At 34.0% G+C, this 18,272-nt stretch overlaps 1 protein-coding gene across 8 annotated transcripts in view; it reads right to left on the bottom strand.

Moving 5' to 3' along the window:
* Window positions 1-1,870: 1,870 nt before the first annotated feature.
* TIA1 (TIA1 cytotoxic granule-associated RNA binding protein) overlaps window positions 1,871-18,272 on the bottom strand; it is a 30,444-nt gene continuing 14,042 nt past the window's right edge. For 3 of the 8 annotated variants that reach the window (XM_015571492.1, XM_006775308.2, XM_015571495.1), the window contains 11 exons: window positions 16,804-16,902; window positions 16,047-16,101; window positions 15,842-15,874; window positions 14,540-14,627; window positions 11,342-11,417; window positions 7,949-8,057; window positions 7,480-7,575; window positions 7,276-7,360; window positions 6,579-6,702; window positions 5,600-5,745; window positions 1,871-4,523 (listed from right to left, as the gene is read on the bottom strand). In XM_015571492.1, the coding sequence (XP_015426978.1) occupies window positions 4,397-4,523; window positions 5,600-5,745; window positions 6,579-6,702; window positions 7,276-7,360; window positions 7,480-7,575; window positions 7,949-8,057; window positions 11,342-11,417; window positions 14,540-14,627; window positions 15,842-15,874; window positions 16,047-16,101; window positions 16,804-16,902 (1,038 nt within the window). In that variant the 3' untranslated portion in view covers window positions 1,871-4,396. Of the gene's footprint in view, window positions 4,524-5,599; window positions 5,746-6,305; window positions 6,411-6,578; window positions 6,703-7,275; window positions 7,361-7,479; window positions 7,576-7,948; window positions 8,058-11,341; window positions 11,418-14,539; window positions 14,628-15,841; window positions 15,875-16,046; window positions 16,102-16,803; window positions 16,903-18,272 lie in introns of those variants that run through there. The other 5 variants (XM_015571494.1, XM_006775310.2, XM_015571493.1 and 2 more) reach the window with 4 other exon arrangements.

Below are 18,272 nucleotides of genomic sequence, written 5' to 3'. Positions count from 1 at the left end.
GATCGGCTGCCTCCTGCACACCCTCCACTGGAGGTCAAGCTCACAATGCTGGCATGTGCCCTTGAGCAGAATTGAACCTGGGACCCTTCAGTCTGCAGACCAATGCTCTACCCACTGAGCCAAACTGGCTAGGGCTAAGATCTCTTTGTTTTTGATAATTTGTAATTTGACTATGTATGTGAATATGGATTTCACTTTATCCTTTTTGGAATTCAATGTGCATCTTGAATCTGAGAATTCCTACCTTTCAACAATTCTGGAAAATTCTCAATCATTATCTTTTTGAATACTGACCATCCCAAATTGTTTTCTGTCTTTATGGAACTCAAGTATTTATTTTTTTATTTATTCGTTCATTCATTTTAAATATATTTTTATTGATTTCAGAGAAGAGATAGAAACACCAATGATGAGAGAGGCAGTGGACTGGAGAGAAAGAGAGAGAGTAAGAGAGAGGAGAGGAGTCTTTTAATATTGTCAGTGAATTTATTCCTATTTTAATTTGTTCTGAAATTTTACTATTATCACTGTTCTAATTTCTTGAATACATCCTTCTTTCCTCTCAGGATATTACAGTTCTTTGAAGTTTTCTGATAGTTGCTTTTTGTTTAGATCTACTTTTCACAATCCAAGTTTCCTTCAACTTCCGGTTATCTTTGGCTGTCCTTATTGAAAAGTGAAGAGCTAAAAACCTGTTTGGAAGATCTGTGTACATGGAAGGGCTTAATGACTGGCATACTCCTACTCACTATAGGGGGATTGGTGGCCATTTGGCTTTTTTCCTATCAAGAGTTTAGCATGGTCAGTGTGGCACAGTGGTTGAGTGTCGACCTATGAATCAGGTCACAGTTCAATTCCTGATCAGGGCATGTGTCTGGGTTTCGGGCTCAATCCCCAGTGTGGGGGGTGCAGGAGGCAGCCAATCAATGATTCTCATCATTGATGTTTCTCTCTCTCCCTTATCCAAAATCAGTAAAAATATATATATTTAAAAGTTTAGTTTTTCCACAGAAGGATCCTCCAAATCCTTCTTTGTGTGTGCAAGTGTGGCCGTTCATGTGTTAGCTGAACAAGGAGGAGGTGGGGATCTCATTTATCCATTATGTAAAATTGTACTTAATCCCTATTTTCTCTAAGGTATTTCATCCTAGTCTAGTAACCTTGAGTCAGACGTCTAACTTTTTCCTTTTATAGTTGAATTACTATAAGAATAACTTCAGCCTCCTATTTGAGAGGCTATAATGTAAAATGCTATTCAATTGAGACACACTCACATAAATTTTATTAAGACCCTTAAATTAAAATTCCTTGTTTTAGAGGATTACTCTTCAAGTTCTAAACACAACAAAATGCAGTGACTGAAAAAAATGTAATAACCCCCTCCAAAAAATGATTTTTAGAAATCACTCTTTCAATGAAAGGGTGTGCTTTTTATTTCCTGTGAACACATTTTATTTTTCAAACTGACTGTCACCTCAAGAGCACCTATAGCACTTAGTAAACCTAACTCATCTGTATATGCAATCTAATCCTAACAACTGCCTTCTCAAATGTAATAGAACTCTAACACAAAAGGAAGAGGAATACAAAAGGAGGGGAGCAAACACAGGGAGAAAACAGGAGAATAAAACTATAATGTGAATTTCATTTTCAACAGAGAATATCAACAAGGAAAATGAGATCTTGATTTATAATGAATTGAATCTAAATAATTCTAGTTCTTTGTTGTATTAAACAGAAACACAATGCAAACCATGGATTCTGCAATAAGATTTTTAAAAATCTAACAAAAATCTGAATGAATATAACAATATGGCTAGACCAAAAAGAAAAAAATCTATCACACAATAATCACTGAAGATCCCACAAGTTATAGAAAACATAAAGGAACCTTAATATCCAAACAGGGCAAAAAATACTGGATTAATGACCCATTAAGTGTGAGTCACATCGGGTTCTTTTCAGTACCAGATGTATTTAAAAATAAAATTTGAATGCATGTTGTAAAGATTAAAACCATTTTTTAAACTTTTAATTTCTTTTCCTGATACTAATGCCAGTAAGTTTAGACTAAAAAAAAAATCTTTAAGTGATTTAACATTCAGAGTAAGATTTAAACCAAAAGTAGCAACATTCCTAAATACGAATTTGTTCAGTAGTAACCTTTTCATCATGAATAATACCACTTTTTTTTCCAGAAAGTAGTCAATGTACATTTTAAGATTTGTGCAATAAAAAAATATACTGGCTAATAAAAAGTGTTACTACTTGAGATCGTCAAAATGAAAGAAAAATTATACTTTTGCTTATTTATGCCCAAATAATTTACCCTGAACTCCCCAGATGTGTAGTAAATATTTCTGAAACAGTGAAAAATAAAGGTCCTAAAATAGAAACATAAGCCAGAATAATTTAAAAATAGCTTCCTGATATTTTATTTTTTGAGTTATTTCACTTACACTGCTTTTGGTTGCATGCCCTGATCTGTAGAAGTTAACAAGGAAATAAAATTTCCAAGTATTTAAAAAAATTTACTCATCTTTCATAAAGCAACTTTTAATGTAGCAACACTTAAAAATACACAGTGACTTAATGAAACATTAGTACAACTGCATAGAACTGAGCTCCAGAGAATAATATACTAGTGAGTTGTCTTTCCTGGGCTCTGGTTTACAAGAGTATTGGTATTGGCTTAGAGACCAGCTTAGAGTCACTTGTTCCCCTTTAGAAGAAACAGGCCTTTTCTGTTCCTAAATAACATACTAGGAGCTATCTGAAGCTCTTAAAAACAACTGACCATCCAAATATGTATACTGGGGCCCTTTCCCTTTGTGAGTCAATAAGGGAGTTTGTGACTTGCACTGAAAACAAAACAAAACTATTCTAAGAGACTCTGAAATGTACTAGAAATTTCAAAAACTAGAACAATGCTATCAAAGATTAAATCTCTTAATGCTCGGAGCCACCCCAAAATATAATAAAATTGGGAACTCCAGGAAAACAGGTACCAAAAGAATCAAAATAATGATTGCACTGAGGATTCTCCTCTTTGAAGGCTGTTTAAGGAGGTAGGATTTTAAAGGTTTTTTTGTTTATCTTTTGGCCTCTGAGTATTTAGAAAATGCTTTGCCCGGCTGGTCCTTCAGGCTAATTTTGGCGTTCACAACGAACCCCAAGCCTGACCTAAGGATATTCTACAGTTTCACAGCTATTATCTGTACATATTAAAATTAAGTTGATTTACTCTTTTTGAGTAAATACAAACTAGAAAATGGCAAATTAATATATTCCTTTACATACAACTTTATCTAAAAATTCTCGAAAAACAAGAGCAGATGACTTTGTATTCAAAGACTACCAAAGTGTGTATTTGATAATCACATGCAAACAACTTAAAACCTTACAAATATCCTGTCAACTCTGCATGATACCTTTAAGAAGGAAATGACATACAAAGTTTGCTAACTGTGCAAAATATTAAACTGCTAAAACATTTTACATAATGAAATAATACATGTAAATGTAAAAGTTGACACATGAAATTAGCACAGTTCATAAGAACTTATCACATTTCAGAGATTTTTTAGTAACAAGTTTTTTGTTTTTATATTTTCTGGTACACAACAAAATTTATCACAGAAGATAAAAATTCTTTTAAACAAAGTCAACAGGGAGTTCTTGAGGCACCTTCTCATATAAAACACAAGATGAATGCAATTAACAATCCATCTGAGAAAAGTTTTCAATCTAAGTGAACATTTGTTTTTCCATTTAAGTATATTATACAGAACTTTAATAAGGCAAGACAAATTTGTGAAAAAAATGTAGATACAAAAATGATGTAAACTAATAATTTATATTAAAAAACCCCAAAGAGAAAACAGTGGAGATGGGATAGTTCAAACAAACCTTGTATAAAGACCTAAAACAGAATTGTGCACAAGCTGAAGATTATAAAGAACTTCTAGACTCTGCACAGTTTTGGTTTTTCATGTTTTGTTTTTATATCTTTATATTACATGTTTTAAATCATATCAGGAATGCAAACTAGAACTGCACACTACTTTAGTGGAAAAAAGTTCAACGTTGTGCAATTTTCTGCCTCTTAATTTTTAAAAAGTGGCAGCAATCCCTGCATTTGTGTTCGAAACAAGGATCTGAGAAACTTTATTAAAAAGGTAATGAAGGCAAAAATTGGCAGACATCCAGCATCTTGTTTCTTTTTAAAACAATATGGATGGTTAAGTAGTTTCATGATTAAAAAATGAATGTTTTAAATAAATACATTGTATCTGACATTTGCACTGACTGATTTGATTAAATCTTTAAGTAAACAACGGCTTTACTACACTCTCTGTAGCCTCAAGCCACTGGCTTTAGATCCTGGAGTCCTTTTTCACTGGGTTTCATACCCTGCCACTCGATACCCTGCAGGCTGATTAGGCAACATGCTGCCGTTCTGTCCTGGAGGTGGTTGCATTCCAAAATTTGGTCCCATCCATGGCGCAGAAGTCTGTGTCTGACTGGGAGAGCATGTGAAAGAAGCAGAGGGGAGGGAAATCCACTGATTAAAATGAAAGGTAACACCAAGAACAAATAACATATAGAGAGGAAATATACTTTTTCCTTAGCTCAAAAAAAGAATTATTATGCCAAGGAAAGCAAAGGTACAAGCATCCTCACAGGTTTAATTTGTATAGCTTAATCTTGTTAGTTTAATTACAGCTAAGAAAATACCTTTAACCTGTAAACATTTATCCCCTTTGACCTCAGGAAAAAATTCATCTTTCATCTCAGGAAGAAATACCATACAACTGGGTTGGACATATGGTGAACAAGCCACTTCCTGAAATAAACCTGACCATTTGATATGATAAAACTAGCACTTAATTACTCAAAGAAAAAATAAAACAATTATTAGCATATGTAAGCACATAAATTTTTTCAATATTATAAATACAAGTTTCTTTTTAAAAAAAAAAAACTGTAGTGGGAGAAAGGGGTAAGGGGTGAGGGGGATGCGGGAAGAGACTGGACAAAAATCATGCACCTATGGATGAGGACAGTGGATGGGGAGTGAGGAAGGAGGGTGGGGTGGGAACTGGGTGGAGGGGAATTATGGGGGGGGAAAAGAGGAACAAATGTAATAATATGAGCAATAAAGATTTAATTAATTAAAAAAAGAAAGAAAAACTGTAAAGTATTTTAATCTTTACTTTCTCAGATTGTGTTTTAGAAATTTAAGTAAAATTGCATAATTCAGGGTGTATAAAGAAGCTTCCATGTAATAATAAACCCTTTTACACAGAAAAATGAACGAATAAAACAACTAGCAACAAAATAACTGAATTCAAGAATGGCCAAGAGACCATTAGTCAAATTACTTATAATGTTGGTTATACCTCAAGGAAACATATTTCTAGGCAAAAATTTAAAGAGATATACCTAAAACTATAAATTAAAAACTATTCTAAACTAAGTCCTTCAAAGGTTAAAGCTATGCTTTGGAAAGAGGGCCACGCTTCCTACTACTTAAAATCTCTTAAAGTTCTTGACATTTTCAAAGGCTAATAATAAATAAAAGAGCTAATATTCTTACTTAAATCCTGGCTGGTTCCATGGCTGGCCATACATTCCATATGCAGGTACTTGCCAACCATTAGGCATATACTGGCCAATTTGTTGCGCATTTCCATACCACTGGCCCCACTGGCCATAAGGTTGTGGATATCCAATTTGATTCTGCTATTAAGTAAAATTATAACAGATAATTTAGTATTATTTGAAGTTATATGTCCTAATATACTACAAATAACTAATATACATAGCCATACCAAATAGGGCCATCATTACAATTAAAATGAAAGGATAAACAAGAGTTTAGAAAGTGACTGCTAAAAAAAAAGTGAGGTTATATTACTATAACTTGACACAATACTCTGAATAGCATATTCTTTATAAGGCAGTGGATAATGTTCTGGTAATAAATATTAAATTCAGTATAATGTTTAGTGCTTTATGAACTATTCACATGACTGTTTCCTTTAGATAAGGAAGATACAAAGATTATTTCTACATTCAGTTTTCTTACTCCTATCTTAATGCTCCATTTACAATTCGCGTATAGAAATCGCTGTGGGATCAAGTTAACCACTAAAGCTGCCTGGAAAAACAAAAGCAGCAAAATGCCAAGGCCCTAAACATAAATATAACTACATTTTTATTTCAATCAAGTCAACAATGCTTGTGAATTCTCCAAATAATATGTGAATAAATCTACCAAGTATTAAGAAAAAATTTAATACCCTGTTAGGTTTGTCGGAGCATTTTAAAATCCACTGTGTATGAGTCAATTGAGGCGGTCACATTCATCATGTCACCACTGCAATCCATGAGCCACCACTCTGGAACTATAATACACGTAGGATGAGCCCTTATATACTATCATTTTAATATGCACTAGAAACTTATTAACATGGATTATAAACAATTTCATTCTAAAACAATATATATTTTTTTAAAACAATATTATTAGTATTAGCCCAGTAATTACTTTGCAAAGTCAAGAACCCTCTCACCTGTTGCACGGGATTTATCATATCAAGAGTTTCTTTGCCCCAATAGCATTTCACAACATGACCTTCAATAGTAGTTCCATTAACAGAAACAATTGCATGTGCTGCACTTTCATGGGAGTTGAATCTATTGAAAACAATATTAAGAATCACCAATATAAATTGTTTAAAAACTTAAGAATAAAACGTATTTTTTAAAATCAAGTTGAGCCCAGCTGGTGGGGCTCAGTGGTTGAGTAGCGACCCATGAACCAAGAGGTCACCAGTTCAATTCCTGGTCAGGCACATGCCAGGTTGCAGGTTTGATCCCTAGCAGGGGATATACAGGAGGCAGCTGATCAAAGTTTCTCTCTCACTGATGTTTCTATCTCTCTATCCCTGTCCTTTACTCTCTAAAATTAATAAAAACATATTTTAAACAAATCAAGTTGAGCCAGGCAATTTACATAAAAGAATCAATAAAATGGCATATTCTCCTCCACACCCCCCCAGATCCTGTAATTCTGGAGAAACTTCTTTTAACAGAGGATGTTTTACCGGCTTTGTGTTGAAAGATGGGAACTATTAAAAAACAGTGGCAGATATGCTAAATGCTAGAGAAATTTTTATTTCTTTACAACCGAAGTAAATTTTTAAGAAAAATACTAAGTTAAATATATAAAAATAATTTTGGAGAAATTTTTTATAAAGCCACCCCTACCGAACAAATGAATATCCTTTATCTGGAAAGACTCGAATTTCCATTATTTGTCCAAATGGCGAAAAAGTCTGACGCATTAATTGTTCTGTTAGACAAAAACAAAACACAAAAACATACCCATTAAATGATATTAAAATCCACAAATATTAACCTTTTTGGTTTAAAAATTAACCTCAAGATGCCATACAGGTAAAGCCCCCATACCTGTTAGCCCAGAAGTGACACCTCCACAGTATACAGTACAGTTGCTTGGACTAGACTGATTTACGACCTCATCATATGACAGCTGTTTGGTGTTTGCTGGGGATGGAAAGATTTGTATTTTTAATTAAATAAAATGTTCAGAAAGAGAAATGCAGTATTACTAATAGTAGTTATCTACCTTGAACAAAGTACTTATATAATACACATTATATTTGATTGATGATTAAACCTCCCCCAAGAATGTCTTTAAATTACTCAATATTCTCTATTTAATAGGAGACTTCACATTAGAGATAATATTTACTATTTGTGATTACAAAAATGAAAACTAAGTACATTTTAGAACAGTAGTCTTGATTTGCTTCTCATCTATTTCTGCAATAAGTCTCCAGGAACAGCTCTAACATTTAAAATTTAATGTATTTTCCTCCAAAATTCCACATTTCTTTTTCTTCTCCAATACACCTACACTCATATGTACTCTTTGGAGCTGGAGGCTTTCGGGTTGCCCAGTTAGTTCTGATTTGTCTTCCTCCGAGCCACTGGCCACCCATCTGTTGAATGGCGTTTTCCGCATCCTGTTCCACACAACATTAGAAATGACAAAGACATTATTAGTTGATGTTAAACTGTTAGCAGTAGAGAAAACTCAAGTTTGCTTTTCACAAATGTTTTTTGAGTGAAAATGCTTTACGAGATACACAATATGTGATAGCTCACCTAAAATGCAACGGCGCTTTTAAATTATCTTTTTCTCATTTAGATATCAGACTTTGGTTATGTTAATCACCCGAAAAAGTCCAAAGCCCAAAAGCTCTTTTGAGGTAGCTATTATAAAGTTCATGTAACAACTTAAGACTATTATGGATGAAAATCTCGCTTTATACAATCCAACAAGTAAATAAATATTGAACAGATATAATGTTCTGGACAGCAGGTTAAATGCTAGGGATATGTTGGTGAATAAGGCAGATGTAGTCTCTACTGCCATGGAGGTGAAAAAGTAATTACAAACTGTATATGCTATGACAGAAACAAAACGCGGAGATAGAGATTATGGACCTGGGGATCTACTTTAGGCAGCATGATTAGGGAAGGTCTCTTTGAAATCATATTTGAGCTGAAATTAAGAGGAAAAGGAGCTGGCCAAGGCAAAACACCTGAGAAGAAAGTCCTGGAAAAGGGGAAAGCATTGTAAACTGTGTAAAGGCAGCAAAGAGACTGGATTGCATCTGAAAGAATGTGAAAGATGCCTAATTTCAGTGGAATCTAGTGAACAAAAAGGGTGCCAGAAGAAAAAACTGAAAGATTTTAAGTAAGAGATGAGCATGATCTGATTTATGTTTTTAATATATCTTATTGATTTTACAGAGAGGAGAGGGATAGAGTTAGAAATATCGATGAGAGAGAAACATCAATCAGCTGCTTCCTGTACGCCCCCTACTGGGGATGGAGCCTGCAACCAAGATACATGTCCTTGACCAGAATCAAACCTGAGACATGCCTAGCTGGTGTTGCTCAGTGGTTGAGTGTTGACCCATGCACCAAGAGGTTGCCAGTTCGATTCCCAGTCAGGGCACATGCCAGGGTTGCGGGCTTGTTCCCCAGTATAGGGCATGTAGGAGGCAGCTGGTCGATGTTTCTCTCTCAGTGATGTTTTTATCTTTCCCTCCCTCTCCCTCTATATCAATAAAACTACATATTTTTTTACAAAGCCATTCTTAGTGCTAGAAGAAGAAAAACATTTTATAAGACTAATATAATATCCAGATTTTATTATTTTTAAAATATTTCTTTAATTTTAGAGAAGGGAGAGGGAGAGATAAAATCATCAATGATGAGAGAGACTCACTGACTGGTTGCCTCCTGCACACCCTCTACTGGGGATCGAGCCTGCAACCTGGGCATGTACCCTTGGCCAGAACTGAACCCGGGATCCTTCAGTCCGTAGGCCGACGCTCTATCCACTGAGCCAAACCAGCTAGGGCTAATATCTAGATTTTTAAAATGTTGGTGGTCAGGACTAGTACAGTAGTAGTGAATGTAACCTAAAGGAAGTCAATAGAACTGGGATGGGGGTGCACAATGAATAAAAGGAGAGGAATCAAAGATAACTACTATATTCCTGCTTGGGCAATAGGAAGGACAGTGTTAACATTTACTGAAATAAGAAGCCTGGGAGGGAGAAGCAGAACAAGTTTGAGGAAGAAAAAAGAGCTCCACTGAAGACACATTAAGTAAACTTAACTGGGAATATAAAATTAGAGTCATGAAGAAAGACTAGGGAAAAAAAAAAAAAAAAGCATCCTGGGATAAAGCCCTGAAAAACAGCAAAATCTAAAAATTGAGTAAAGTGGACACATATGTAATACCCTTTGTAATACTTTAAGCAATAAATAAATAAATAAATAAATAAAAATAAAAATTGAGTAAAGAAAAAGTTGCCAGCTAAGGTGACAGAGGAGTAGTAGCTAGTGATGAAGAAATCTACAAAATTGTATTGTCACAGAGCCAAGGAAGCAAAAGTCAAAGGTGAACCAGAAAACTAGTGTTGGTAGAGAGTGGTAGAGAACGAAAGTCAGCTTAGAATGAATTGAAAAGTAAATGGGGTAACCTGGCCAATGTTGCTCAGCGGTTGAGCACCAACCCATGAACCAAGAGATCACCGGTTTGACTCCCACACAGGGCACATGCGCAGGTGCAGGCTCAATCCCCAGTAGGGGGCATGCCTGAGGCAGCCAATCAATGATGTTTCTCTCTCATCGATGTTTCCCTCTCTATCCCTCTCTTTTCCTCTCTCTAAAAATCAATTTAAGAAAATAAGTAAATGGGGTGTAGCTTTGGTCTGCATGTGTCAAATGTGGGCTTCAACTAGAAAAAGAGTAGGCAAACTCAAGGCTAAATGTCATTTCTGAGACACACAAACAGTAAATACATACTGTAGCCTCCCCTTATCTGTGGGAAATATATTCCAGGACCCCCAGTTTATGCCTAAAAATGCAAATACTAGGAGGTCACAGTTGAATTCCCGATCAGGGCACATGCCTGGACTGCAGGCTCAATCTCCAGTAGGGAGCATGCAGGAGGCAGCCAATCAGCGATTCTCACAAATCACTGATGTTTCTCTCTCTCTTACCCTCTCTCTCCCTTTCTTTCTGAAATCAATAAAAATATTTAAAAAAAAAAGCACTCTATGGCTTCTCTTTAACATAGCTGAATTACTAGCATCACTACTCTTGTGGGGCCATAACTGAGTAAAATAGGGATACTTGAGCACAAGCACTGTGATACTGCTATTGTTGATAACTGAGACAGCTAAATGACTAGTGGGCAGGTTAAGTGTATACAGTGTGGATACACTGGACAAAGGGATGATTTATGTCCTAGCTGGGATGGAGTGAGATTTCATTATGCTACTCAGAATGGTGTGCAATTTAAAATTAATGAATTGTTTATTTCTGGAATTTTCCCTTTAATATTTTCATGAATTTTCCATTTAATATTTTAGGCAGTGGTTGACCATGGGTTATTGAAACCAAGGAAAGTGAAACTACAGATAAGGTGGTGGGGGGGGCACTATTATATTCTCTCCCTTCCTCTCTTTCTAAAACTCAATGAAAACTTATTAACAACAAAAAAGTCCCCTTCTGGAGCATTTTATTAGCTACTCTTAAATCACCACAGGACTATAAAACAGGGAGATAATGAACATACCCTTTAGTGAGGGTGGTTAATTATCAGTGAGATGAACAAACGCCCGGTGAAAGAAAAGACTATTAAAACAAAATGAGTATTTTAATTCTTTAACCACTATACATGCACTTTTTCTTTTTTTTGCACATGCACTTTTTATTGAGCTCACCCATTTGTTGAAAAAGGAGACAAAGCCATAGCCCTTAGATTTTCCTGTTGCCATGTCTTTTACCACTCGGGCATCTCTGAAATTAGAACAATCAGAAGTTTAGGTTTGCAAACTCTCCTGTGTATATCAAGTGAGAATTTCACACACAACTTATTTTCATGTTTCATCTTCATTAAAATGAACCTTTAATACAAATTCACCTTTTATTCTATAAAATTTATCATGTATTAGCAAATGAGGCTTAATTTTATAAACATGCAAATCAATAACGTCTTAAATATGTATATATACATTGTACAAAAACTGCTTCCCATTTCAAAAAGTTTTAAATTTTTAAATATTAAGCATGGTGAAGACAGCTATTCAGATGAATTATTTAACCACTTACAGGGTTCACAGGCACATTAGATGAATGGCTTTCTTTAACCATGCAATTTATAACTTGCTATTTGATACCACATACTACCTAATCATTAAAATAGAAAACTGGAAACTAAGAGAATAAAAAACTTGTATATTCCCTAAATTAAGTACATTATTTTCTCAGATCAATTCATACCCCCGCCCCCTTTTGGACTATTGGTAAACTTTGAAAACTTGACATTTTCAGAAATGCTAAATAATTGAAGGAAAAAACTAGACACACATTTTAGTTTTAAATTATATATGAAAGGATTTTATACTGAATTTTAAAATAGCAATCATGTAAGATTGATTGGAAACTATAAGATATAAGAGCAAAATCTTAAAAAGTCAGAAAGTAAAAAAGCACGCCAACATTTATCCACTGTGAACCGTAGCTTGTAGTTAGCCAGGGCAATTCTGTCCATTCTTCAGAGATACTCTGCAAAATAACCAGACCCCTATTATTTGAGATTGAGTAAAAAACCCAACCATGATAGCTAAAACTCCATACCTCAAAAAATTGGACTCAAATTGTGCTTCACAGGCAAATCTGCTTTTAAGTTAGCCAGGTATGTTACAATGCTTGTTCTCTCAGGACACATGAACAAAACAGGCACTTTCACAACAAAAACCCAAGTCAGAAAGCCATGCAATATAATTTTATATTAAAGTATACATAAGCATATTTTGATCAACTTCAAAGTGATTTATGAAATTTTTAAGGACAAAACGACAAAGAGGTAGTGGTAAAAAAGGAAAACTAATGCAAGTCACTTCTTAATATGTAAAAATACTTATTATCTGTAAGGTACACATGCATTAATTTGGTAGCTGATTCACTTCTATATCAAAATTTGTTAATTACCCAAAACTCAAGGAATAGAAAGTTTACTATATTAATTAGAGAAAGAAAGTACTATATTTTTATACTAGTATTTTAATAGGTCACCATTTACTGCATGTCTTCTATAACTCACTGTTGTAGGATCTCTACTGAGACTATCATAAGAACCTTTCAATATATATAGTTATCAACTTATCTCCTTTAACAAAAAAAAAAAAATCAGAAAATGATGCTACCCTACTGAAAATGGTTCTTTTGAATTTAGGAACACACTGCTTGAGTAGCATAAAGTTTAAATATTATTTATATATTACCTCAACTGAAAATTATAAAATTTAAGGGAAGGCCTTACCCAAGAAAAACTAATATATATATATTAACCATGGTTGGCCTTAATAAAATCTAGACTATAATTATGATACCAACATATTTAACAAAAAGAAATTATTGATCCATGATTAAAAAGTCATGAAATTACTAAAATTTGAATGTCATTTAACTTGAGCTCACTGACTATTAAATAACCTTTATCTAATCCCAAACTAAAATTCCCATGTTTTCAGAATTTACTTCAATCAAAATTAAAGCATTTAACAAAATAGCTATATAACCTGTTAAAATGTTAGAAAATTTTCTTTCTAGAGTTGTTTCAGGAAATGTTAGCCTTGAAATACACTTAATTCTTACTTATTTCTGAAAGGATTCTCTAAGGAAGAAGCAGCAAATATCTAGACCAGGGTTCTTTAATCCTTCTTTAATCCTTTTATGGTCCTATGACTACTCTGAAAATAGAATAAAACTTACAAAAGATACTCCACACCAAAAGGAAAACAAACACAACACTTTTGCATACAGAGATTTATAGAGCCTTTGAGAGGCCAAGGGTTAATACCTTCCAGTATAGATACTTGAAAGCAAGTTAACCATCATCAAAACCCTATGACAGATTAAAGGGAACAATAAATTAGAACTTATTTTCCCAATCAGTTCTCATTAAGAAAAATGTCACCTAACAAAAGAGTCTGTTTGTAAACCATAATTTTGCAATTGCCTCTAACTATGCTTGTTCATCATCCTACCAATGAACTACAACCCTTCAAACGAAAACTCCCAAAATTCATCACCTATTCTATTGGCACTTAACTTTCTCCTCTCCTCATCTTTGCTGTTCGTCTGCTCATGAAACCAAACCAAAGCTAGTGTTTCCTTTGTGCTTTAGTTAAGATAATGTACTACTCTTCTAGCTGGAACAACAATAAAGTAACCAGAAACCCTAAAAAAATTCTGTTTTCTAAATTCAGTGATTACATGCAAAAAAGTACTATTATCAAATTATTATTCTTACTCTACTATGGCATGTTTTTCAAAATATTACAATTTTTTTTCTGATGAATACTACCTTGAGTGAGCTATTTACAAAGAGCTTAAACTGTATTTTTAATAACAAATGCGAGCAGGACAGAGCTTCACAAAAAACTAAAAGGCATTATTACTGTTAGTAACAACAACAAAAGGTTTGGTTGCCTTGAAATTAACACTTAGTAACTATTTTGGGGGTTAAAATGAGGTTTCTTTTTGTTAAAATATATTTTAACACAAAATGCATGGTATCATAGAAGTGCCCAAAAGGTCTAAATTCCTTAGTCACAGCACAAGTTTACTAAAGACTATGACCAAGCTAGCAAGACACTTATACATGAAGCAATATGTAGAATAGTAAATTTGTCTCTTAAAAGCTAATGCTAATAGAAAAAAAGACTTTAAGGTAATTGAAGACCAAAGATATATTTAATGGAAAAAAATCTTTGGCTCTTAACTGCTTAAATAGCCTCTAAACAATGTAATCCCTTATATTCAAGTATGAAAATTAATAAGCAAAATTCACAGTATATTTTCAAAATACTTCTAAATAAGATTGTTTCTAATTAAAAGTATCTTCTGTTACTTACGATATTCTTCCAAATGGCGCAAATGCAGCTTTTATATCTTCAGTTGTTATTTCTGGACTGAGATCACCAACAAAGACATGGAAATGATCTTATAAGGGGAAGGTAAGGGGAAGTGAAAAGAAAAATAAAATTTTAGAACTTAAAAATACTAAAATTTATTCAACAAATTATTCTTAAAATAATTTATGGATTATAGTAACATACAAATAAAACACTACTCTATATCTATACAAATTCTATCAATTTTAAACATAATGAATCAAGGTGACAATACCTCCTAAAGACTGATATATCTGACAGATATTCTGCTTACAGCCAATTGTTATTCTGGCCTAAGAAAATAAACTAATAATATATAAGTTTTGCATAAAAAAGTTAATGACTTCATTACTGTTTTAATAGCAATTATTTACATTTAATCAGTTTACCACTATAATAAAGCTTTACAATTTAAAATAAAATAGTGGTATTGTGAGTTATGTAGACTAGATTTGCCTCAGTTAAGACAATGCACTGAAGCTAGACATGATATACTTGGTTTAACCATATTTTGTGAAGAACAAGCAAAGAAATACCTTGCATTGCAACAGTTTGATGTTAAAGTATTTGACAGTTTTCTCAAAAGCCAACAGTTTTGGTTGCCCAGACATTACACCATTCAGTTTATGTGAATCCATGTGCATGTGAACTAAGACTGAAGGCAACAAAATGAAAACAGTAATCCCTTCATTTTAAATTAGAGCCATTAAAAAAGCATTGGAGAGAAATAACGATCTCATGTGAAGTTTAAAAAAAAAAAAGACAATGCTCAAGAAAAGAAACACTTAAAAAATACAAAATAGTTGTATCAACATTTTTAAATAGACATATATATTAATTTTGACAAAATATATTTGGAAAGAAAAGTTACCCCTACTTGGCAGGCCTTAAGCAACATATTGTGTTGCCATTTGGGGAACAGTTTCAGGAGCAACTCAAGCAATCAGAAGATCTGGATATGGAGCACAGATCGTGACCTCAAGGAAGCAGGGTATCTTGCCCTTTAGTTGGAGAAAGTATTTCTAAGGCATCAGCTGCCTCCAAGAGGGTCAGAGAGCTTGAAATAGCACCAAAGTAGTGGACAAGCCACACTTGGTCAACACTGGGAAGAAGGGGGAAAAATACTGCCAGAGACAAATAGAAATACAACCACCTCCCTCCCCACTCCCCCCAATATCAAACAAACAAACAAAAAACAACTTCAGGTGGTTAGTGAATACCCTTTCAAGAGATTTCATTTTATGTTTAAGAAGATACAATTACCTTGTGAACGCTGTGTGCTGACAACGGTACTACCTGATGACAAAGATTAGATTTGTTCTTAAATTTATTAACACAAACACATTCAATCATATCTTAGGATAAAGATCAAAACATTACTGCAAACACGAATGATGTTTTTATGCTTTACAATAAAACTACTGTGTACAATAAAAACAAATGTTCAAAGAGTATAATATATACTTACTGCTTGTATCTTTCTTTTGACTGCTGGGGGTTGTTGCCCAATTCACTTTGACTTCCTAAAAAAATTTTTTTCTACATTTATATTCCAGAAAAATAAAGCTCAAAATCAGATATTATAAGATTTGCATCTGTATACACATAGGAATGTGTATCTTTGAGATGAAATAGGTATCAGTTCTGGTCAAAGTTTCTTATCATTTAACCTACACCTATGCAAATAATGTTGTCAAATCCTAATCTTATATACTTATCTGTTAATGTTAAATCAACCTTTTTTATCTAAAGTACCAATAAACTTTTGCCTTCTAGTCTTTCCCATTAGTAGCCAATGTTCCTAGATGTTTCATTCAAGCTTGAGTAATTCAATAAATATTTTAGTATTTATCATGTGCAATAAACACGTCCTCTAAAAGCTTTAACCCACCTTTTTAATAATGTGATTTTTTGCAATCAAGTAAATATAATGTTTCTAAAAAGTAAACAAGCTGTGCAACTGGAATTTCTAGTTTGGCCTGGCCAGTGTAGCTAAATGACCAGTTTCAGATTTGACCCCCACCCCAGTTAGGGTGCAGGCGGTAGGCAACCAATTGATGTGTCTCACATATATGTGGTGTGTGTGTCTCCCTCCCTCCTTCCCTCCCTTCCACTCTCTCTCTAAAAAAAATCAATGAACAAAAATATCCTCAAGTTGAGGATTAACAACAACAACAACAACAATAAATTTCTAGTTCAAGTCACCTTTAATTATGACAGCTTACCTTACCCATTATCTTCCGCCCATTCATAGCAGCCAGTGCTGCAGCTGCATGACGATGCTCATAAAACTCCACAAAACAATATGGATCATTTCCAGCTGTCTGTTGAAGAAAAAAACACAATAGCCAATTTTAAGTTGTACACTCCCATTACCTTAAAATTATAACATCTCATTTACCAGGCCAATGGAAAATAGAGGGTCCATTCCACAAGTAAATCTTTAGATAAGGAAATAAACACTTAAAAATTAGCTATTTTTGCCAGGACGGTGTCACTCAGTGGTTGAACACTGACCTATAAACCAAGAGGTCACGATTCGATTCCTGGTGGTTTGATTCCCGATAGGGGCCCACGTTGTGGGCTCAATTCCCAGTGTGGGGCATGCAGAAGGCAGCCAGTTAATGATTCTCTCTCATCATTGATGTTTCTCTCTCTCCCTCTCCTTCCTCCCTGAAATCAATAAAAATATATTATTTTTAAAAAATGATCTATTTTTATAGAAAGCTATCTTTATTAACAAGTTATACTATTCTACTATATATAATTTAATCTTTTATTAATAATTAAATGTCCTAATTATGGACAGATGAATATATAGCTACATTCTCCTCATCATCATACAATACAATCTTTTTTTAAGCTACAGAGGTTAAGTTTGACTAGAATCCTATATTCTCAAGTGTTGGTATTGGTTTTTCTGCCTCTTCCCTGTGATGTTACCTTTAATGTACATAAATGTACATAAAGACTTGCTACCTCTTAACTTAGTGAGTAGCAGAAAATATCAACCAACTATCTCAAGCTTGTTTATAAAATATAAATAGACTCTGAAAACTGAAGAGGTCCTTTGCTAAGTAAAGTTTTAGAGTAGGTTTTAGAATTTGGACATTCTGACATCATTTTTCAGCTGCTTAGTAGTCTTTTAAAATTCTCTTTTTTGCTGGTGTTCCAGGTAGTTGACATTTGATAATATGTAAAGCCTGGATGTTTTATTGTAAATTAAGGCAGAAAAAAATACCCAATATCTTATACCTATCAGTGCAAAATATCAAATGACTTCATAGAGTATTTAAAAATTCTTTCTATACTCTCTTAAAATAAGTAAACGACTAGAATGAGCCCGGCCAGTGTCGCTCAGTGGATTGAGCGTGTCCCATGCACCAAGAGGTGTCTGGTTTGATTCTCAGTCAAGGCACATGCCTGGGTTGCTGGCTGGATCCTACGTAGGGGTGTGCAGAAGGCAGCTGATGATGATGTCTCTCCCTCCCGCTTCCTCTCTTTAAAATAAAAATGTATTTTAAAAAAAGACTAGAATGATACCAAAATAAAAGTAGCATTTTGTTTCAAGCACAATAGTTTAAAAATTCATTGGTAATGATCTTTAAGAAATTTAGAGGCTCTGGCCAGTGCTTCCTGGTGGTTAGAGTGTTGGCCCATGCACAGAAGGTTATAGGTTTGATTCCCAGCCCCA

This window comes from Myotis davidii, unplaced genomic scaffold, assembly GCF_000327345.1.
Source record: "Myotis davidii unplaced genomic scaffold, ASM32734v1 scaffold247, whole genome shotgun sequence".
NCBI classification, from domain to species: Eukaryota; Metazoa; Chordata; class Mammalia; order Chiroptera; family Vespertilionidae; genus Myotis; species Myotis davidii.
Note: the sequence above shows the minus strand (reverse complement) of the source record. Positions and strands in the feature narration are given on the sequence as shown.